Genomic DNA, 25,101 nt, shown 5'->3' with positions numbered 1-25,101 from the left:
GGAGGGAACCGGTCAACTCAACTACACATGCAAGAGGTTGCTCCACTATTAGGAGGAAATGCACATTTCTGGCTGGGACATAGGCTGGCTACCCAGGAGATTTGCACAATTTCTGGGCAGAGCAACTGACTGCTACCCAGATTTGCACAAATTTTGGCTTGAGCAGCCCTGCTGGGGAAAATTGCGCAATTTTCACTCTGAGTGTTGACTACTAGAATTGCGCAATTCTGGAGCCCAGCAGGCTGCCAGTCAGGATTGCGCAATTTCTGGAGGGAGGCAGGTTTCCCTCCAGAATTGTGCAATTTCTTGGAGGCGCTGCTCAACCTGCAGCTGAACCAAGTCCAGGTGATCTGCATGTGAGGGGAATGTAGGTAGATAGGCTGCCTTTGTGCAAGCAAAACACTGAAGTTTGTGAACTTGATGAAGCAATACAAGCTGCTGTGAAAAGTCGGTAGGGAGGCTCCAAAATGAAGCGAAGGAAAAATTTTGGAGGATGGTTGTAGCGGCTACAACAATTCACCATTGTTAACTCCTAGATTTGCCCCCTTGCAAATCTAGAGGCTGAAATACTAGTGCATTTCATTAGGCTAGACGTTCAAAGACATATTTGGATACAACATTACTTGAGCCAAGAGTTAGTTCCCAGGGAGTTCACCTACAATATTGATTCAGTGATGTTATGCTTGTTTAGATACAAATTTTGCACAGATATTCGTCAAATTGGAGATAGTTATTATTTTTAGTATTTTTCTTACTTTGGGGAGACAAAATTTGGAGGTTTACACAGTAGTATTGATTAGATATTCAAAGTCCTCATGACCTCGGGATTCCAATGAGCCTTTTCTAAATTACATGCATGGTACTTATTGTGGCAGCTCCAGGTTAGAGATTCGCATGTCAGTTGTGATGGTATATTTGAGATCCTTGCAAGCTTACAATTCTAATGAGTTACTTTTGGTCGACATACGAGATGGGTCTATTTAAGCGCAAATTGCATGTCAAATCCAGTCATATCTTCGAACTCCTCTCTAAAAATTGAGTCCAACGAGGGTGGTTCCATAGACATGCATGATATTTCTTCCATTCTAGAAGGTTTTGCATGTCAATTCTAATGGTGTATTCAGACTCTTCACTAAAAATTGAGTCCAATGAGTATGATCGTGTGGACATGCAAGCAATTTATTATTTTTAGCAGTATCCACACAAGGGTGACACATGGCAGCCTTTAGTGACAACATGCACGAAGATCTAGACACATGCATGAGCCAAAGTGAGGTGGTGAGTCATATGAGTTGGACTGGATGTGTCAATGAGTTAACTGAATCACTTTAATGAGTCAACTACACACTACTAGGACACATGCATGGGTCTAAGATTGACTTCACATCTTCTTGAGTTAACTAAGTCACGTGCATGTAGGGAGGAATCTACGAGGTTTTCTCTCAAGTTAACAAATGCATGCATTCCCTTTTCTCCATTTGCTTTAGTCTAACTCTCTCTCTCTCTAGTTCGACCCCAGTTGGACTAAATCCACTCCATCTTCACCCATGTACATGGCTTTATCCTTCACTTCACCCCTAGATTCTCTCCACCTCACTCTAGTCCTTTTCCACTTTAACACTCATGTATTTTCACTTCACTCATATATCTCTCTAGTTGACTAATGAACACCTCTACTTGCTCATGTGCATTACTCTCTCTTATCTCCATTCCTTCCTCACTTCACTCCACCAACCCCCACATCACCCATGTGCATAGGACGAAGAGATAATTAAATATAGGTGATCACTATTAGCTCAGGGTGTATCTTCTTTGACAGCAGCAGATTACTCTTTCTTTCTCAGTTTCTCTCTCTCCTCCTCTCTTCTAGCTTCTATACTCTTGTGCAGAAACATCACTGTATCACTTCTGTAACAGTCTTCTTGGCACAACCAGCCTCCTGGCTTTTGCAAAAAACTCAGTTTTTTATCTAAATTTGTCTCTCTGGATTTGTTGATATATTGATGGTTTGCTTTTGCAATATTATAGAAGTTGTAAGCCTTTTCTTTGGTTAAAAATCTTCCATTTAGAGAATTTTCTTTCTGTTTTTATTTCTCCATTTAAAAGTTAATGCTAGAGATACGTACACCACTCTCTTCATAAGTTATTTTATATCTTCTTTGGCCACTAATTTGCTGGTCAAAGAAAACAATTGCATGCTTGTTTTTTGTGCCAATTTGCAGAGTTGCAGGAAAAACAGTGCATGTGAGTCTAGATACTCACCCTCCCATGGTTGGCATGCACCAACCCAAACAGAGAAAAATTGGCATGTGATTTCATATCCCACAGCTACCAAGTAATCCACTTTCCAAAGGGGTAAAAATCTGTACTAACAGACCCACCACAGAGCCTTTCTATCTTGTCCAGTGTTGAGAATATCGGCGATATTGGAAAATATCACGATATTTTTGGCAAAACGATATATCGCCGAGAAAATATCGCGATATTTTCAAAATATCAGCAAAATATCGCAATATTTTGAAAATTTTGGCAAAATATTGTCATATTTTGAAAATATCGGCTATGTTAAAAAAATCTGAAAAAATAAACGATTTTTTATGCTTGCCGATATTGCCGATAAGATGTTTTTTGGACCCTAGCCGATATTTTGCTGATACCAATATTATCAACACTGATCTTGTGATTCACCTATAGCGAGGGAGAAGGTGAATCACTTGGCAAGAAATGGGAGGGAGGAACCCAAATAGGTCTCCTGGAGTCTGAGGGCATGTCATATCGCAGAGTCCCTTGGATTCTGAAGGCCCCTTGATCTTCTCTCCTCCAGACCCCCATGACCCCAAAAGATGCAGATCTGTCTTCCAAATGTGTGTGACAAAACGCCATAACTGGTGTGGTTGGAGACAATAAAAGTGCCTGGAAAAAAATGCAGAAAAAATATATATCCTGGTCCAGGCTCTCCAATCGTAGATAAAGGAGAACACCAGGAATCAGGATTTGGTTATTGGGATTCTTGTTAGCATCAAAGGCTCCATTCAGCAGGATTCTGAGGAAATAAATCTTGGAGGAGAGGGACCTCAACAGAGTGTTGCAGAATATATACTTCCCTTCAATCCATTAAGAACATTTCACTTAATATGCAATTGATGACCGAATACAGTCTCCAACCATGGCATCGACCAATGCACTAGGGACAGGCAAAGGAACTGGATCGAAGCAGCAGAGCCAGCTCAGAACCAAAGATTAGCATCTATTTTGAGACTATAAATTTGTTTATCATGTTAATCTGTAGAGCTTTGGGAAGAAAGTTTAGCATCTATTTTGAGACTACATATCTGTTATCATGTTAATCTGAATACTCTTGGGGAAAAAATGTCAAGAACTGTTTCACATATATAAGCTCAGGATTGTTTATGACTAGAATATTTTTATGATTTCTGGCAGGTCTGGCAAGAGAAGGACAGCTATGTATCTTTATATGAGACATTCGTACATGGTTAAAAGGGCCCACAGTTTTATCTTTCCTTATCAGTGTGTAACTGTATAATAATGAAAATATTCCATTGTTTACTAAATAAAATTCTTCACTCGTATCAAATCTTGAGCATATTATGCCCTCAGCTAGAATATCATGTGTTGCACCTAAACAACATTGGTAAATCTCTTATTCATGCATAATATTGTGGATTCTACCTCTATTGCTTACAAGCTCTGCCCACAACCCACCAGCTCCAGCATGATTTATCTCCTGCACCCAGGAAAACAAGGTTATAACTCCTCTCAGGATATATACATTGAGAGTCTATCCTCTACACGCATAAACAAATATGTGAAAATTAGAAGGATAATTTATGCTTATCAAAATAATTCCATCACCATTCTTTCAAGCAACACAAAAGTTAATTGATAGATATCTGCAAGCTATCTTCCTCTGCATTTTATTGTTTCCAGTTTTTTGTTGTAATTTAAGAAACAAAACAGAAAGTTTAGTTAAATGATCGAGATAGGTCATAAGAGAAAGGACCCAATCCTAGACAATATGCCACTTCTTCAAACTAACAGGGTCACTTTCTGTTAGAAGGCATCACAGTGGATAAATTTTTGAGCTCAGTCAAACTCTCTTATCTAAGCAACTAGTTCATTCTTCAGCAATGCTGCATGAAGCGGGGATGTTTTTTGGAAGCGAAGCATCTCTCTCTCTCTCTCTCTATATATATATATATATTCAAAAAAAAACATCTGATATACCAATTAGTTGTAGAAGATATGAAAACATGCATATTTGTATATAAATCAATATAGATATGGCATCCATTGTACATCAATGATTAATAATTCAAGCATCAAACATCTCAAATCTAGATTCCTCTCCTCTTGTCTAGCCTTTGCCTCTACTTCGATTCTTTAGGGATATTAGTCAACATTGCCCAATTTTGATCAAACAGCCTAATCCAAGCCTTATAATATGTAGAGAAAGCTTAAGATGTCTGATCAATGATTTTGACTTGAGTGAAGGGTACATTTTTGCTAAGGCCATGACAAAGGAGTTCAACAATCACCACCACCAACACTAAGGTACATATAGGGCTTGGTGATCTTGATTAAATGCCAATCACATACTCTCATACATGATATAATCTAATGAAATGCCACAATCACATTCATCCTGAAACCCTGAAAATTGTTAAGTCTGCTGAATTTTTGAATGAGATATTAAATTCTATTTTCTCCATATGAAGTCTGATGAGGTTGGAACTTGGAACCACTCTATAAAATTCTATTTTGTCCATATGAACTCTGATGAGGTTGGAACTTGGAACCACTCTCAAACATCCTGAGTCATTTCAGGGTAATGTTAAAAATTTCAGTAAAAGAGAAATGTCAATTTTACCAAACCAAGTCCGCAAAAATAAACCAAGTCCGCAAAATCCTCTACATCTCTCTTAGCTCCAGTTGCGATCCATGGTAGAATCGTGCGGATCCGTGGCAAAACTACGGATCAGGCCAACAAAACCATGCACAAAACCGTTGTGGATCCATTTTTCCAAGAACCGCGAAAATTTGATGGAACCGCAATTCCGGCGGAGGATAGTTGGTGGATCCGTCCGAGATGCAAATCCACCTCTTGATCTAGGGGGGCACAGATCCTGCAAAACTGTTCTTCAGAATGAAGAAATAGATAAAGTTATAAGTATGTACCATTTTACAAATAAAACCCACTATTTTAGCTCACAAGCCTACATGTCAATAGTCAAGAGCAGGGTTGCACTGGAGCGCTCCGCCCCTCACTCCCCGCTCCTTAATCTTCATTTTCATCATTTTACTTAAATTTTTAACATAACCATGAAATGACTCAAGATGTTTGAGAGTGGTTCCGACCTCATTGGATTTCATATGGAGAAAGTAGAATTTCAGATTTCATTCAAAATCCAGCAGACTTACCAATTTTTCAGGATTTCAGGATTGGGGGGATGGCAATGTTTCCATTGGATTTTGTCATGTATTAGGGTATGGAACTCGTATTTAATCAAGAGCACCAGTCCCTTTATGTACCTTGATGTTAGTGACATTGGTTGTCAAACTCCTCTATCATGACCCCCTAAAAATGTACGCATCACTCAAACAAAATCTTGACTTGACATGCTATGCTTTTTATATCTTATGTTAATGCTTAGAGGATGATATTAATGACAAAGAACCCTATACAGATCGAGAGGTAATGACAAAGATACCTCTGGATATTAATGCTTATAGGGTGACATTAATGACAAAGATCCAAATTTTCCAACAAGACTAAAAAATTAGACATTTCTCGTGATGGCACGAGACCCAAGCATTAGCAAATAGATAATAGATTTACTTGTCTTTTCTAGTTTCTAGTATTGGCTCTTTTATATTTATTATGATATTTTTTGTAAACAATATATGACAATTTAAATTTGAAATTACAACTCATTAGTAATGAATTATGAATATGATGCTTTGTGAAAAATGAAAGTTGTTTCGTTTCATTTCATTTTATAACATTTCATTTCATGTTAGATATTATTCGTTGTAATGGTTACACTTAGCTTACAAGTACAACTTTGGTGATCAATGATGATAAATGTTATATATTGAATTTTGAAAGCTTGAAACTTTAAGATTGATGAATCATGAGACTCAATATGTTGTATGTTACTATGTTACTAACTTGTGGACGTGGTTGATGAAGATTATAACTGCTAGATGATTGTTGTTATATGGTTCAATCTATGTTTTTTTATTTTTTTATATCTAATTCATCATTCTACATGCTTTTGTTGACATATATGCATCAAAATATAAAAAATATATATTATATAAAAAACGCTCCCAGAATTGCTCCCAAACCGGGAGCTTCTGAAAATGTCGCTCCCGCTCCCAAGCAACCTTGGTCAAGAGTTGTCATGTGCATTAGTAGGTAGTGGCTCACATGAGCATGTATGTAGTTACCTACAAGTGAAATTAATTAAATATGGTCTCGTTACCATCTAGATGTGCATGAGTGCTAGAATTGGACAACGATGTTTTGGTTTTTCTGGGATGATATCTCTACATATGCTCATGCATGTTCTTACTTTGAGTTCCACCTTTTGAGCAATATTACATATTCAAAGGCAGAAATTGGATATTTGGAGGTGATACTCATCATCAAAGGGCCACTTCACATTATATTCTACATATTTGGAGGCATAACATGGTTCATTGGCACCATTTACAAGACAAAGAGGAAAGTCCTTCACAAAGTGATGGCACATGGCACATAAGACCCATTGACATAGTCAAAAAGCATACAAGGAAGAAGAGTGCCTTGATAGAGGAGATGACACTTGCCACATATGGACCTATCATTCACACGTGGAGTTGAAAAGATAAAGATATGGAGGAGTGTTCCACTGAAAATGTCTAGAACAGCCTCTTTATGCTTTACTTCCAAAATTAATAATAATCTATAAGAGTGTTCAACCTAGGGTTGTGACATCAACATGTGGCATATTTGAACCATTTCTATTATGAAAACTAATAAAAAAGACGCCTAAAGCTAGAGCACCCTAGTTCTAAGGGATTCTAGATCATTTTGTTATTGTTTTGTATATAGATGCCATAAAAATGGCATCCTCTCCATTTGTAACTTGTGCTTTCATTTAGACCATTGAGCTGAAAGTGGAAGATATCTTTTGCAGATTTGGAGCTCCAATAAAGATATTCAGGACTGTAATCTTCATTTGTAAGGCTGCTGTTATACCCTTTGCTTTCTCTTCTATGCTAGAAGGTATCTCTTCTGTTTTAGGGTTGTTTACCAGCATATGAGGCCTGAACAGTGACCTTTATGTCCTCTCAAGGGTTCCTGATTTCAGATATGGATTATGCACTGTATTGAGACTCTTATTCTAAAGGAAAGCTTATCTTTTACTTCATACATTCAGATCTCATGTTATGTGATAAGGAAAGGTTTAACAAAGTGCTGTAGCATCTTACTGAACTTAGTACAGGAGATATTCAGGACTGTAATCTTCATTTGTAAGGCTGCTGTTATACCCTTTGCTTTCTCTTCTATGCTAGAAGGTATCTCTTCTGTTTTAGGGTTGTTTACCAGCATATGAGGCCTGAACAGTGACCTTTATGTCCTCTCAAGGGTTCCTGATTTCAGATATGGATTATGCACTGTATTGAGACTCTTATTCTAAAGGAAAGCTTATCTTTTACTTCATACATTCAGATCTCATGTTATGTGATAAGGAAAGGTTTAACAAAGTGCTGTAGCATCTTACCGAACTTAGTACAGGAGATATTCAGGACTGTAATCTTCATTTGTAAGGCTGCTGTTATACCTTTTGCTTTCTCTTCTATGCTAGAATGTATCTCTTCTGTTTTAGAGTTGTTTACCAGCATATGAGGCCTGAACAGTGACCTTTATGTCCTCTCAAGGGTTCCTAATTTCAGATCTGGATTATGCACTGTATTGAGACTATTATTCTAAAGGAAAGCTTCTCTTTTACTTCATACATTCAGATCTCATGTTATGTGATAAGGAAAGGTTTAACAAAGTGCTGTAGCATCTTACCAAACTTAGTACATTGGCTGAAGGTGAATTTTGCAGACCTGTTGTAACTAAAATATTGATGTTCATAGCAAGTTGGGTTTCATATGTTCATGACTAAGTTCTCCAAGTACATTGGCTGAAAGTGAAATTTGCAGACTTGTTGAAACTAAAATAAAATATTGCTGTCCATGGAATGTTTGAGCGTTTCATATGTTCCATGATTAAGTTCTCCAAGTTACTGAAACTTTTCGACTCCATTAACCCAAGGATAAGGCACCCATCTACTTGAATTCACCACCATATATCTATTGAAAATTATAACTTATCATTTTTCCAAATCTGATAATAAATATTTGGTTATGAGAGCAGATTGGCAAGCCTACCAGGGATACCCCACTTGTGCTGGAGACAACCTAAAGTGAGGAAGTGTCCACCAAGGTGACAGTGGATGAAACTTACAAGTTTCCCTAGATTTGCATCTTTATATTGGACTTGAGAATTTCACAAATGCAGGTCTAGAAGGTGAAAAATGGGAATCGTTGCTAGGGAAGTAAAGTTCCTTACATAAAGTTTCAAAAATTGGCATCGTTGCTTATTAGGTGATTTTGCATCGGTCAAGTGCCATGACATGCAGTGAATCACCAAAATTCTCTCACAGCAAAATTATTTAATTATTTCCTAAGTTTGGACCTTAGGCATAAAGTCACTAATTAAATTTTTAACTTTATTGGCCAATTTTTATAAAGTTAAAAAGGTTAATGAAAGATTATATCATGACCATAGATCTCAAGTGTGGAGATGCAATCTCAACCCTCCATCACTTTGGAGATTAGGTCAGAAATTATAAAGAGGGAAATAGGTTGTTGGAGAGGCAGATCGATTTGGCACAAGTGACTGGGCTTTCAGCTGAGAAACAAGAGGTCAAACTAACAGCAAGAGAAGATAACGAACAGGTCAAGTTTCAGGGGCAGCAAACAGGCCGAATGTAATGAACAAATTTCGTATACCTGCAATAATCTTCAGAATACTTCAAAGACATAGACATCCATTGTAGGACAAGTAATTGTATATTGAATATTATATAAAGAATTGATGAGATGATTACAATGAGGGTGAGGGCCTGTTTATACACCTAGTCAGGTACCTATTCACAAAAGGTCATGTCTTTAGAAACATGACTATTCATTACTAATTAATTATTATTCATTATTATTATGTTTTATATTATTCGTATATATTTTATTCATAACACCGAATTTGGACAGCAAGCACACTTAGTTTATCTAGGTTGTACAGCAAAATTCTTAGGGCCCATACAGGCTGAAATTACTAAGGCCGTACAGGCTGTGCTTATTGAAGCTGTAAAACAGTATTCTCTGGATCAAATAGGCTGTGAAGACTGTATTTATTGAAGTTGTACAATGTCGAATAGGCCACACAGAGCAAGCCATGACAGGGAAATTGCTATGTATTTTTGCTGTTGCAATTTTCTGAAATGTACACTTCCTGTAATCAAAATTTCCAAGCTGAATAGAAGCCCAAACTTTGCTAGTTTTCCCCACATTAGGGTTTCCAGGGTAAAACTGTGTCAAAATATTTCTCTATGATTGGTGTTCTGGTTATTTTATTTCTGTTGTGCATGCTGAGTTAGGAACCCAATGTATTTGGTGTCATAAAATTCAGATCTGAAAATTAACTTTTATTTATGTTCTGAGTATAATTTTATTGGGCATAAAATCTAACCTGGGTTCAAAAAATCTAACATGGTATCAGAGCAATAGTCTCTGAGTATGAAACCAAGGGTGTTTGACACAGGTACCAGCTCAAAGGAGTTCAAGCTTTCAGCAAACAAGTGATTCAAGGGTTTAATCTGTCATGGCTACCAGCATTCAATATGAAGACGAATTAGAAGGGTACTTGAAATATCTTCATTGGAGGGTTCGAATCACAGTCGTTCTCAAAGAGAACAAACTATGGAACTTTGTCAACACCATAGGAGTTCCACCAATTGCCCTAGACCTTCATGAGGTGAAAGAAGTGAGGGCACAGAGGATTATTCTGGATGGGGTTAAAAACCACTTGATTCCACATCTGTCCAACAAGAAAACAACTAAAGAAATCTGGCATGTGCTCACCAAGTTGTACCAAAGCGACTACCATAAATGGTACTAAGGGACCAATTACATAGCATAAGAATGTGCAAAGGTGAGAGTGTAGCTTCCTACTTGACTAGGATCACTCAGCTATGGGATAAGATAGCAGCAGTAGGGGAGATAATCCCTAAACCAGAACTAGTGTGTATGGCCTTTAATGGCTTTATGAAGTTGTGGGATGTGTTTGTGAAATGCATTGTGGGGAATGGCTTTACGAAACTGTGGGATGTGTTTGTGAAATGCATTGTGGGTCAAGAGCACCTTCCCACCTGAGAAAGAATGTGAGATGACTTCATACATGAAGAGATTAGAGAAGAGGTTTAGCGTGGTGACCAGAAGTAGAAGTTTGAGGAGGAATAAAATCTTGCCCTAGCTACTAAGGGCAAAGAAAGGGCTAAGTGATGGGTCGCCTTCTAAAGGAGAGAAGAAAAAAGGCAATAGCAAAATAAAATGTTTTGCTTGTTACCAGCCAGTGCCCTAACAAGAAAAGGGGAAAACAGAAGAAGAAGGTTGTTGCAACCACTGAAATGGATGAATTTGTAGCCATATTTGAAAATGAGTGTTCACTCATTGCATACACCTCAAGATATTGTAACATAGAGTGGTGAGTAGAATGAGCAGGCCTATGAAAATTCCACAAACTGGAATCCTATTGCAGCAACTGGTATTATTTCTTCTAAGTGATAAATTAATTATTCAGTTTATTGCTACAGAAACATCGAAATAAACACATGGCAACCTTCAGAAATAAAACTGCGGAAAATAAATAGCGTTGGAACCAATGTTTTAAAACTCCGACTCCGACTCGGCATTGACTCAGCCGGCTCGATTTCAGTGACTCGATCGTTGTAAAAAATACATTAAATATTTATGTTTTATAAAAACACATAATTTTAAAGATTTTCATTCATGTTTCCAAACACACAGCATTAGAATATAGATAGAAGACAACATATGATCAAAGTAGGCTCATGAATATATCCATTATATCAAAATGGCACCCAGTGCACTATCCAATACATACACGATGATGATACAGAGATCAAAACAAAAACACATAACCAAGGAGGCTATAAATGGCCTCTACAACAAAAGTCTGTGACCACTACTACTGGCTACTGTTAGAGTTTCCAAAATCATCTGGCTCAATGTTACTTGGGAGCAGGAGCGAAAGTGGGGAGCGAGAGTGAAAACGGGAGCGGGAGCGACATTTTCAAAAGCTCCCGGTTTGGGAGCAAATCCCGGAGGAGTTCGACAACCAATGTCACTAACATCAAGGTACGTAGAGGGATTGGTGCTCTTGATTAAATACGTGTTCCATACCCTAATACATGACAAAATTCAATGGAAACATTGCAATCCCCCAATCCTGAAATCCTGAAAAACTAATAAGTCTGCTGGATTTTGAATGAAATCTAAAATTCTACTTTTTCCATATGAAATCCAATGAGGCGAGAACCACTCTCAAACATCCTGATTCATTTCATGATAATGTTAAAAATTTAAGTAAAAGGATGAAAATGAAGATTAAGGAGAATGTCACTTTTACTTTAAGAATTTAACATTACCATGAAATTTGAATAGAATATCAATACTAGGAGAAGGGAATGGACCCCAAAGACCAAAAAACCAATTAATAAGACCATTTGGAGTCCCCCACACTCAGAAAAAAACATAGAAAAATTTTAAAAAAAATTGCGTTTTTGGGGTTTACTGGCCGCTTGAAGTGACCCGGCCGAGTTGATACGGATTCGGCCGACCAAACCGGTTCGACGGCCAAGTCGCAATTTTTTTACCAGCTCGAACCAACTCGGCCGAGTCGGTTTCAAACCGGTTGGCTTTTAAAACACTGGTTGGAACCGAGAAAATAGTAAATACTAGCACCACACATATAAAAATTAACACAGTTGTTTTTGGACAAAAGTCCCTGAAAAACCCAATGAGGGAAAACCAATAGATGAGGGCTTTATTTTATTATGCAACAGTGAAATCTGAGTACACTCTATAGATACCCAACTGGCAATCCAAATAGAAAGAATATCTGGCCAAAATTATCTAAGGGAATTACCTCTTCCACAAGCAATCCCGACACAACATCCCTTTAGAAAACTAGCCATCCAAACCCCAGTGTGAGCCCTTCTGCGTTGCCTCTACGCTGTCTCCCACACGTGTGGCTCGAATCTGCCTCTGATGAAATCATTCTGCTTGCTTTTGTTGAGGAAATCGTCTTCTGTTGAGGAAATCGTCTTCTGTTAAGGAAATCGTCTCTTCAGCACTTTGAACCCTTTGCCCAGGCTCTGGAACTGAGAACGAATTTCTCTCCAGCAAAATCGAGTTGCTTCTAAAGCAATTGTGCAGTCCTTTGCGCTGCCTCACAAGGAATTACTCAACCTCCTTGCTACTGCCTCTCCAGATCTGGAAAACTTCCTCTAAATCACTATCTCTGCCCCTCATTGTCCCTGCTTCAATCTGTGGCTCTCCAGCAACTGCTGCTACTCTCTAGAAATTGATCTGCCAAGAAATCGAACTGCAAAAGTATCTTCTCCAAGTGCCCATCGACTTCCTCTTATAATCTATTGTTGGAGCTCCAACAGCCAAGATTAAAACTTAATCAATGGCTAAGATCATCTTGGAATCGATTTGTGTGAGTTTCTAGATGATTCTCACCTTGACTTAATTAATACTGATTAATTAACCAATTTTCCTAAGTTTATACAGTGAACATTAAAAAAATTGGTTAATAATCTAATTAAGTCACTTCTAGGTGGAATTTCCAAAAACGATTTTTGGGTCTTGGAGATCTCATGTATTCTAGCCTCTCCACCAAATTGTGTGGCTAGAACACATTCGATGCTACAAAAACTAACACTCCATCTTAGCGAGGAATGTGTTCTAGTGCTGCACACCCTGCCACAACACTCTGTCTGTGTATCATCTTTGTCACACAGCTGATGTCTGGTTGATGTTGTCCACCAAATACTGCACAACTCTAATGTTGCATCTGTGCTACTGTTGACAGTGCTATATTGCTGCCAACACTACACCTGCACTGCAACATCCTCTCATCTGTTGTTGTTGCAGCTGCAACGTCTACAACTGAAAAGCATCCAAAATATTGAATCAACTGTGTTCAATATGATGCATCTGTCTCTCAAGTCTCTGTCTACACTGTGCCACTCTACACTGCTATCAACACTGCACTGCGCTCCTCAGCACCTGACTGCTACTAATCTGCAACTGTCACTTTGGCTCTAACTGCATCAACTGCCAGTGATCCAACCTGTTACCAAATACTATGGGCCCCTGTAGCAAGGTAATGATCCACAAGATGGATTCCTCAAGGACCCTGCCCAAATCTCTGCAACTCTGGGCTACAGCTCCATGTCACCCCACCTCACTCCTGAGGGTATAGTTGCAAAAATAGAAAGATCTGATCTACTCATACTATTGTCGCTACTGCGAGAATGAGTTTGATCTCCTCAAATCCTCAAGTGCTAGCTTCCATAGGGTTGCTCCCTCTGAATCTACACTCCCTTTGAGTCTCGATCTCCCTATGGAAAATCTCTCTACTCCCTCTTGGCAACTCGCACTGTCCTCCTGCACTAGAAACTGCACTGTGTAGTTCTGCGTTGGGATTAACCTGTTGGATACCTATACCAATAGGATTCATATTTCATGATTGGCAAGAGAAAGTCCAAATATGCTCTGCTTTGATATCACAAAGATCCCATATTTCCTAGAGAACAAGAGGTGTGTAAAATGTTTCAATGATTGATGACCTTATTTCAATTTTGATGGATGATCCAACAATTTAATCTGGGTCATGCCATGTTTTCAATTTTCTGCTATAGACTAGAGAAAGAAGTTTGTCCAAACTGCTTAATCTTGGCAGACAACTAGTTCAGGTAGAGAAGAAAAGGCTCCCAACAGCTTAATCTGGGACCTTGGAAGAGATAAGGGTAGAAGTAGATAGAAAAGGCAATAGAAAAAGCAAAAGAAAAAGCCGAAGAAAAGAAAAGGCAAGTAAGGGTTTGCAAGTCCAAATGCACCCTCCAAGAAGAAAAAATGCTAGGCAGGTAGTTGGGTAAGTAGTTGGGGTTGCAGAAAGGTTATCCCTACCATTGCAGAGATGGTAACTGTGGGTATCAAAGCAAAGTCAATTAATTGATTAAGGTGTTCTTCTTCATCAAATTGCAGCAGGAAGCATGACTAACTTCCCTCATTCCCCTCCAATTTCATTTCTAACATTCCCCATCAGCTAAGATTCATGGAAAAAGACTAAGCTTTCATGGTGGTTCATAACCTTCAAAAGCCACATTTCTTGTCTAAAAATCTTTTCATTTTGATCTACTCTCAAAACCAAGTTGTTTCATATAAACTTAAATGGTTTCCCCTCCACTCATCCTCTATCCATATTAACTCTAATTCTACTATGTAAATCCCCTATATTACCTTTTCCCCTATTATTACTAACACCATGGTGTATAAACCCCAAGCATTATGTAAATACCCACCCCTTGGTATTTTAGCCAATAAGTCTTGAGTCAGGGATCGAATGACACCTGGTCATGTTGATGAACCTAAGCCAAGTACCTCTGCCCCTTCATGAGCTAATTCCTTCATTTTGACCCCTTTTGCACATAAAAACCCCTAAAAAAGCCTAATCTCTACCCTCACCCGCCTCAAATGGCCAAAAACCATAAAAAATCGACATTTTCTCTTTATGCTAAGTCTAAAAGGGCGGAGCTATTTCCAAATAAGACGTGAAAACCCACTTTTACATAGTCTCCGTCAGCGCGCAAATTCCCAGAAAAAACATTAGTTTAATCCCCCCTTTCCCCGTACTTGGTTGTCATCTCAGTTGTCCCGATGACCGTCCGATCAAATACCTCCCATCCAACGGTCCTGATCGCGTCGGAGTCCTTCTGACGTCCGAGAAATAAGCGTGCTATCTCCCTGTCACATCAATCATCCGATCACCGTCCGATTTGGCTCCTCCAGATCTGATGGCCACCATAGCGTCGGAGCTCATCCGATGCCCGAAGGTTACCTCCCGACGTCCGTATTTTGGGTACGTCACTCCGCTGCCACGCGCCCTCACCACAGCGCGTCGGAGGTACAACTGCGGCAAACCACCACCGTACCGTAAGCGGTGCGATATGAAACTGCTGCCGGTTTCCGGTTTTCCCATTCCGCTTACATTATGTCCTCGCCACGTCACTCGATGACGTCAGCATGACGTCATCCGACCTTGACCCCACCAATGACGTCATGCTGACGTCATCACAAAAAGGCGCCAAATTGCTAAAAGTCTATATTATGGCCAAAAATCACGTTTTTACGTTCTTTTCATTCATTTTTCCGTTCTTGCTGCTGCATGCGTTCACGTCCGAGCTTGCTGTCAACTTGCTAAATCGACCAGGAGACCTCCAGCGTACGAGTCCAACCTGCATATACGTCCTTTGCTCACTGTTTTACCAGGTATTCTTCATCATTTGTCCTCTGTGTGCCTGCAATTCTCTATAAATCACTCCGAAGGCTTAAAGAACGTTAAAACTTATGAATTCACCACTGGATTCCTCTGCATAGCTTTTAATTTCCAACTACCACCTCGAAAAACACCAGCCGAGCTTTGTTCTACCTACATTCTGTTAAAAAACTAGGTTCTGTCTGCGCAATCGCAGCAGGCTCATTTAAACCAAATTTCACCATTGAAGAGAGACAAGGAAAAGCCAAACATTGGTCCTAGTTGCTATAAATAGTATTTAAACTGCTGTAGACTCTGCATTCACCCTTTTCCTCAGACATTTTCATTCTTTGCAAAGAGAACTCTGGTTGTGTTACTCTGCATAGTAACACAGTCCTTGAAGAAACAGAAATCCTAAAGGAGAACAATGGACCCCCCTGTAGCTCCTATAGCCCTCAATGTAGCTCCCCTGAATGCCCCTAATAGAACATTGGACACAAGAGCATTAGCAGACTTGGACTACAAGATATCAGAGGAAATGTTGAGCAAAAGCAGGTTCCATTTACAAATCCTAAATGAAATAAAGATCAAACATGAGAGGGGGACAGACATCCTGGGAATTTGGGATTCATTTCTCCCAATATTCAAGCTTCCTCAGGTTAATCAATTCCCTGAGCTTGTCCACTTAGTTGCTGACTACTATGATGCATCCCAGAGGGCAGTGCTGGACTCTTCAGGCTCAATTCTGTTCCTCATTACCCTTGAAGCCATCAGGGAGATGTTGCAGTTCAAGACAGATCAAAAGCTGGTCCCTCTATCATTAGCTGATTTAATAGTACAAGGAGCCAGGATAACAGAGGCACAAATCACAAAGCTTAATCAGATTTTCATCAAAGCTGATACTGTGCAAACTCCTCCCATCAATTTTGCCTACCTTAACCAGTTGGGCTTAGACCTTGCAGACATGATCAGTCCCATCTTGGGATATGATTCAGTGGAGTATGTGGATGAAACTGTTCTACAAATGATGCTTATGTTTTCCCCAGGAAAGAAACCAATCTACTATGATTATGCCACATACATATCAGATAAGATGCATGAGCAGTTGATGAATCTGTCAAGAGAAAGGGTATTTAAATACACCTCTTACCTATATCATCTGCTCCTATACTTCCAGCATGATAAGTTCTCCTTCCCAAAGAAGAGAGTAGATGCACAGGGCAATCTGAGATCAGTAGTGTATTGGACATCCGTTTTTCACATAGTAAGCTGTTCTCCATACACCTACTGCGAATTTATTGATCTTTTCATCCATCCAGCCTTGACTCTACTGTTGGGTTCACCTCCTCCCAGATTGACAGACGAAATGCAAAGACTCCTGCATTTATCAAAAGCATACAGTATTGGGGATTGGTATTTCTACCAACACCACACCGTTATCAGACTATATGGGTGTGAGTTGCCCCCATTTAAACTACCTAAATTTGTGCCTATGAGGCTACTTGCCTTGGAATACTTCAGGCAGTTTGGTTATGTGGAGATGCTCCACTTTTCAGGAAAAGGTAAGAAGGCACAGTTAAAAGTCAGAAATCAACTTGGCCATTTCCTTCTCAATGAAAGGGATGAAGGGTGGAGAGAGGCAGATAGAATGCTTGTGGGCCTTGGTCTCAAATACAACTTCATATGGAAACCCTATGACCCCAACAACTTCATTACAATGAGGAGGCTCAAATACAAATTATCTGCTTATGGTCATTATAGCCTTCCTCACTTAGAAAAATATGCCAACCAAAGCAAGTGGAGAAGAGGAACTTTAGAAGAAAATGTGACCCAAGAAGAGCTTAATCAAAGAGCTCTAAGAAACCTTAAGAAGATGGCTGACCTTGAGTTTTATTCACAGGTCACCTCACTGCCAAGCACACAAATTGGAGCAGCAGCGTCTTCCTCAACTGCCCAACATCAAGCTACAAGAACTGGTGAAAACATCTCAGAAAAGGGCAAAGGCAAAGAGATGGAGCAGGAACAGCAACAAAAACAACAGCAGCAAGCAGAAGGGCTGCAGCAAGGGCAGCAAGAAGAACCAGAACAGCAAGAGCAACAACATCAAGAAGAACAAAGGCAGGAGCAGTCTGCCCAGCAAAAGGAAACAGTGGAGACTCCTCAGACCACTGAAAAAACGGTGCCTACAAGACAAGACACTACCTTTGATGCCTCGGTCCTCCAAACCCCTCAAAAGGAGGATACATTTGTCTTTAGAAAAAGAGACAGAGAGACTCCCCTGACATCCTCTATAGACCAGGGAGAGAAAAGGCAGAGACTCAATGATTTTCCAGAGGAGGATATAGCAATAAGAGAGGCATTGGGCATGGGCCCACCCAGCAGAGAAGCTTCAGCAAGTTCCTTCCAGCAGGAACAGGACAGGACCATGGGAGGGGAGGTCAGCTCCTCCAGCCAGCAGAAAGAGGGACAAGTAAGCATCAAGCAGCAATTTATAGACATCAAGAGGAGGAGTGATCCTATCAAAGTACAACTGTACAATCACCTGCTAAACATGGCTCCTTCCAATCAGCAGAGACTTATGTCTGCTTTTGATGTAAGTGAAGGAAAAATGATAATGAGTCACTTTATGCCTACGGCACTCCAGCCACAATCCACTGCTGACTATCTTAGGACTAACCTAGAGGTCCTCGCCAAGGACATACACCCTATGGACAAAATTGAGCTGCATAAGCAAACTGGCGAAATGGTGTATGCTTCATTGGCCGATAAGACTTTGGATAATTACAAATTAACAAGCAGTCTGAATGCCACAGCTTCCCAGCTAGAACTGGAGAGGGCCTCTTCTCAGGCCAAAGACAACAGGATAAGAGCCCTGGAGGAAATCATTGTAGAAATTGGGCACAATCCTAATGACATCAAAGGGATACAAGAGATCCTGAAACTTAGAGATGCTGACATGGCTGCACTAAGAAAGAAGATCAAAATTCCAGCCACTATCCATCCACAGACTGATGAGGTAGCAAAGCAAAGGTATGAGCAGGATTCTACTGCCCTGCTAGTTTCCTTTTACAAAGAGCTTGTGAAGGCACAAGAAAAATTGGGGCAATATGAAGCTACACAAGCACCTCTACAAGCATCATCAAAACAAGCACAAGAAGGGCAGACATCTCAGCCCCCTCCTCAAGTCATCAATCTTGAGGAGACTGTTCCTACTACTGTGCCTCCACCTCAGCAGGCTGAACAAACAGCCACATCTACTTCAGCAGCACCCATCAGCACAGATCAGAGCCTAGATATGCAGAAGCTAAAGAATGAAATACAAATTTTGGAAGCCCAGATGACAGAGCTGAATGAAACTAAGGAAAAGCTGGCCAAGGTAAATGAAAGGCATGATAAGACAAAAAGAGAGGTGGGAGAAAAGGCCAGGGAAATCAAGGCCCTTAAAGACAGGATCAAAGAGCTTGAGAATGAGCTCAAGCTAGATAAAATCATATCTGAGATCAGAGCAATGATATGGTCCAATATTGGTCAATCCATCAACAACCAATGGCCATATATCGAGACAATCCATGAGCAACTAGAGCTCATCCCAAAGGCACAGAAGGAAATCCGAACATCAAGGGCCTTATTAGGAAATATGCCTGAAGTTGCTACAAGAATGATCAATGTGCTTAACCACAAAACAAGTTCTCAGTTAGCCACCATTGGAATCACAAATAGAACTGAGACCATTCAAATGATCAAGAGGGTTCTTACTCTTAGAAATCTAGTGCAGACATTGGACAGGAGAACCCAGGATATGCAGACAGAGGTAAATAAGTTCATGGAGAAATTTCAGGTGTTGCAGAGTAGAGGACTCCCTAGCTTACTGAACAGCGGAGGGAAATTATTCACCCATGAACAGTATGCTAAAAGAGTAAATGTTTTTGCCTCAGCACAGGTCAATGAGAAGGCCAGCACTTCAGAAGACACAGGGCCTCTTACAGGACTGATTTTCTATAGTAAGATAGAAAATCTACTTTTTATAATGAATGAAATTAATCACTTGTTTGATGTAGCCCCAACTTTTTTCAAATATACAGAAGCTGAAGAGACAATGGAGGCCATCCTCAAGCATCAGCTCCCTACACAGGAATGGTGGACAGATGCAATACACAGAATTTTGTAATCAGTAAGGCATTCACCAAATCTCTGTTTTATTACAATTTTTTGTAAAAAGCACAGTTCAGCAAAGTCAGCATGCAGCGTAAATCAAAGCTGAGCCAACTCAGCAGATGTAGCGGCCAACAAAGCAGAAAAAGAGAACCACAGCTGGCAGACCCAAGAACGCACTGCGCAGCCAAAAGTAAATGCGTATCTCCAGAATTAAAACAGAGTAATGCAACCAACTCAGTGACACTCAAAAGTCAAAACAATCCTCTGACAGACATAAAGGGCATTTACGCTGCATTTAAGATTGTAATAACTCCTTGCCTACTTTCTGAACGTAACAATGTAGATATTTTCTCTCTCAGATGACTCAATGCCTGAGATATTTTGTATACGCATTTCTATAAAGTCCCCTTGGCATAAGATTGCAAGGGTTGTTGTTGATTTCTCCTGAAGAAGTTCTTATGCTGTAATCCTTTTCAGAAGTTAATAGAGCAAAGCAATGGAATTTCTTGGATTTCTGAGGTGTTGGATGCGTTCTGGTGGCTGTTGATAACTACTGGATCCCTGTGTATTTCATCATACAATAAGTCTCTGTATCTCTCTCTGTTAAATAGCTGTTTTGTTTAAATCCGTATATGTTATCTGTTTCAATACTAAGCAACAAGGAAAAAGAATAGCTTTCAGGATTTATTCACTGAGTAACCTGAGTTCAATCTGCGTTGTTTATCAATGTTTTCTTCAGCTGTAATCTAGTTAAGTGTAATTCTTAAATGCTGCACTTTCCGGAATACATCTATCACAGTGACCTTTGTCACAGGAATTCAAAGTTTTGCTCCTGTGCAGTGTGCTCACTTTCACCCACCAGCTCAATAGGAAATTCTTAAATGTTTTCTGTTGAATCAACGTACATCACCACTTGATCTAGTTTGTCTGTTTAAAATACACAATAGGCCCTGCAGTTAGAACAACACCAAACCAGCATATCAGATCATTTCACAACTCCAGACTCCATTGCCCAATGGTATTATACTGTCTAAACACTGCCTCATAAGACCTGAAAGAAATCCTTCAACCAAAACATAAACCAAAAGCCTGAGCATAATAGCTAGCCTAAAACACCATCATAACAGAGACAAATCATAAAGAGAGAGCCCTCTCTGGTTGCAGTTAGGCTAGGAACTGTAACCCAAAGATTGGTTAGTGGTTACCCCGGCCGTATTCCCTTGGGAGTCATAGGGAACAACCTGGGTGTTAACATAACCTAGGAATCTTTTGGCTGGAACTGCACCTACATACTGCAACTGGGCAATTTGCACTACCCATGTCACTGCATGTAGGTCTGCAACTATCTCCCAAGTACTAACTACAACTAGTTCTGCAACTGTCTCCCCGACACTGACTGCAACTAGTTATGTTTTTGTCATTTGAATGACTAGTTGCGTCTACTGACACTAAACCTGCCACTATAATACGGTGGGCTCCTGTAAGTCCTACTACAACAATCTGGAACTGATCTGACTGATTTCCTTGTTGTACTGCGTTGGACCCTGCCCATTTGGCACACTAGAGTCTCATACTCCTCCACCACCTGGATCTGGTGCCTCACTACCTCCATTCGAGCCTTGTCCCTTACTGGGACCTTTCTTCACTTTGTAACTCGCACTTTCCTTCGGTGCCTGTCTCCAACAACTGGAAGTCGATCTGCAGCCTAGATCTACATTTTGGCTAACTTGCACGGCCTCCTCTGGCAATCTCGTACGGTCATCCCTGCAGAGCTGCAAAAAACTGGAAACTCAAAACTGGAGAAAATAAACCAGGAAGCTCCCTATCTTCCTTGCTCAATTGTTGCTCTGCTACTCGCACTCTCTTTTGGAATACGCAAATCTGCTCGCTGCTATTGCTAATCTACAATGGAAAATCGAACTTCTAAAACTTGAAGTTCCCTGAGAGGAATCTTCCCTCTGTTGTGTGTGCTTTTCTCTTCCACCCGACGCAGATTCTGCGTCTGCAACCTGCAGAAAAACACTCTGCGTCCAACCAGGAATCTACTTAGTAAAAATCTGAGCTACAATTAATCCTTCTAACTACTAGCATCACTCTTCTGGACAAATCAAATTTTTTGCACCCCTGCAACTGAAAATCGAACTGATGGCCAAACAATTTGGCCTGCCTGTCTAAGCATTGTGTTGCCTCTGAAAATCTCGACCTGTTGCTCCCTTTGAGGAGCAAAATTCCTCCTATCGCTTTTAAGCTTCTGGTTGATCAGTCACGCTCTGATACCATGTGAAAATTCCACAAATTAGAACCCTATTGCAGGAACTGGTATTATTTCTTCTAACTGATAAATTAATTATTTAGTTTATTACTACAGCAACATCGAAATAAACACACTGCAACCTTCACAAATAACGCTACGAAAAATAAATAGCATTGGAACTAACAAAATACCAAGACAAAAAAATTAACACCGTTGTTTTTGGACAAAAATCCCCGGAAAAACCCAATGCGGGAAAACCGGTGCAGCAAATGAGGGTTTTACTTTATTATGCGGCAATGAAATCTAAGTACAATCTATGGGTGCCCAATTGGAAATCCAAACAGCAAGAATATTTGGCCAAAATTATCTAAGGGAATTACTCTTCTTCCACAAGCAATCCCAACACAACTTCCCTTCAGAAAACTGGTCGTCCAAACCCCAGCATGAGCCCTTCTGCGCTACCTCTGCACTGTCTCCCACACATGTGGCTCGAATCTACCTCTAATGAAGTCGATTTGCCTGCTTCTGCTAAGGAAATCGTCTCTCCGACACTCTGGACCCTCTGCCTGCCCTTTGGAACTGAGAACGAATTTCTCTTCAGCGAAACGTGTTGCTTCTAAAGCAACTGCGCAGTCCTTTGCACTGCCTCACTAGGAATAACTCGACCTCCTTGTTGCTGCCTCTCCGGATCTAGAAAACTTCCTCTAAATCACTGTCTCTGCCCCTCACTGACCCTACTTCGATCTTTGGGACTCCGACAACCACTGCTACTCTCTAGAAATCAATCTACCAAGAAAATCGAACTACATAAGTATCTTCTCCAAGTGCCCATCGACTTCCTCTTATAATCCATTGTTGGAGCTCCAACGACCAAGATTAAAACTTAATTGATGGTTAGGATCATCTTTGAATCGATCAGTGTGAGTTTCTAGCTGATTCTCACCTTGACTTAATTAATAGTGATTACTTGACTAGATTTCCTAAGTATAGACTTAGGAAACATTAAAAAAAATTGATTAATAATCTAATTAAGTCACTTCTAGGTGGAATTTCCATAAATGATTTCTGGGTCTTGGAGATCTCATGTATTCTAGCCTCTCCACCAAATTACGTGGCTAGAACACATCTGATGCTATAAAAATTAACAAGGCCAAGCAGGAGGAACAAGATGAGGGGCAAAGGATTCCTCTCACTTAGGCTTAGAATCCCAACACTGGAAGGAAGAGAGCCAAGTGGACAGAGCAGACACTGGCAGATGCTTACAAGTAATTGGGTACTCCTAGATATTCAGTTAGACAAACCAAGGCACCACAACGGTATTCTAGCTATATGGCATTAATGAGTGAGATTATTGAGGACAACCCTTTTGGCTTTTAAGAAGCATTTGTGCATTAGGTGTGGATGGATGCTATGGTGGAAGAGTATTCTCCCATAACAAAGAATAGTGTTTAGGAGGTTGTACCACGGCCAAAGGGAAAATTTGTGGTTGGCTCTAGATGGGTTTACAAAATTAAGCACGTTGTTGATGGGACTGTGTTGAAATTTCTAAGTCTGGCACATTAGAAACCCCTACTGCATTATCTGGTTTATTTCTCCTACTTGTTTATTCCATTAACAAGTTATTTATAAATATAAATACTGAAATAAACACAAATGTAGCCTTAACTCATATACAGATCATCAACTGAAATACTGAAACAGACACACACGGGACACCGATATTTTTGGACAATCGTCCCCAGAAAAGCCCAATGCGAGAAAACCGGTGCAGTAGTTCTGAGGGTTTTATTATTATGCAGATTTCTTGAGTACAACTAGGGTGCTGAAATGGCTCACCCAACAGAGATTGCTACATGGCAGTAATACCTCTTCTCGAAGACAAATATTCAGCCTCTCAGCTCTAGTCTACCCCACGAAAATCCTTCTGGCGCTTCCACTTGGCTTTGCATCAGCCCTGCTAGCTTCAAATCAGCCTTTGAAGCCTCTGCGTCAGTCCTTTGGCCCTCTGCATCAGCACTCTAGCCTTCTGCGTCACCCACGCAGGCCCCTCAGCCTTTGTGCAATCTCTAGCTGCCTCTACGTCAGCCTCTTCTGTCACTGCACTGACCCTCCGGCACTATCCCTACCTCTCTGCTATGTACTCACTGCCCCTCTCTACAATAGATAACTTGTTCGAATTTTCTCAGCAAGCCTCGCTCCAGAAAATTGAATTGACTAATCAATCTTGGTGTATCTCCAACTAACCCTCAAGCCTCCTCTTATACTTTTCTTGTTGAGTCTTCAACGATCAAGATTAAGTCTCTAATCAACGGCTAAGATTAGATTTGGCTTAATCCATGTCATTTAGAACATTCTCACCCAGTTTTATATTAATACCCATTAATATTTTAATTTTCCTAAGTTTAGACTTAGGAACCTTATTAAAAATATTAATTATTTTAACATCTCTCCAACTGGGTGGAATTTCCCCAAACCATTTCTGGGTCTTGGAGATTTTATGTGCCTTAGCCTCTCCACCAATTTTCATGGCTAGAGCACATCTGATGCTACCACAAATCAGCACTCCCTCTTAGCGAGAAATGTGTTCTAGTAATGCTCCACCACTGAACATCACAAATATCCTTCCGCACCGGTACCTGTGCTGATGCTTGGCCTGCCGCCTCACATCATCTACACTGCTACTCCTTGTACTGCTACCCACGACACTGCCACTGCCACTGCTACATATGTATTGCAGCTTCGTCTCAATATGTTGCCCATGTTGCCCATAGCACTGCCACTACTAACTGCTGCATTGCAACTCAGTGACCAAGAAGTAACTGATCTACCCAAATTCTGACATCCTTGTCAGTCTAGAATCCTCCTAATGCTGAAGCTACCTCTGCAGCTATCCTATGCCCCCTTTGTTGCCTCTGCACTGTTGCAACCACTTATGTGCCTCTCGCACTGCTGCAAACAATTTTGTGCCTCTCGCATCACTGCTACCACCTTTGTGCCTCTCGCACCATTG

General features: G+C 40.2%; 1 protein-coding gene across 2 annotated transcripts in view; it reads right to left on the bottom strand.

Moving 5' to 3' along the window:
* Positions 1–25,101, bottom strand: part of ASD1 (alpha-L-arabinofuranosidase 1) — a 257,521-nt gene that overhangs the window by 159,465 nt on the left and 72,955 nt on the right. For both annotated transcript variants that reach the window (XM_089372189.1, XM_089372188.1), the window contains one exon: positions 3,691–3,745. In XM_089372189.1, the coding sequence (XP_089228315.1) occupies positions 3,691–3,745 (55 nt within the window). The remainder of the gene's footprint in view (positions 1–3,690; positions 3,746–25,101) is intronic.

This window comes from Pinus tabuliformis, chromosome 8 (assembly GCF_031772625.1).
Source record: "Pinus tabuliformis cultivar Carrire ecotype Pingquan chromosome 8, CPIR1, whole genome shotgun sequence".
In the NCBI taxonomy this organism is placed as follows: domain Eukaryota; kingdom Viridiplantae; phylum Streptophyta; class Pinopsida; order Pinales; family Pinaceae; genus Pinus; species Pinus tabuliformis.
This window is presented reverse-complemented; position numbering and strand designations above follow the sequence as displayed.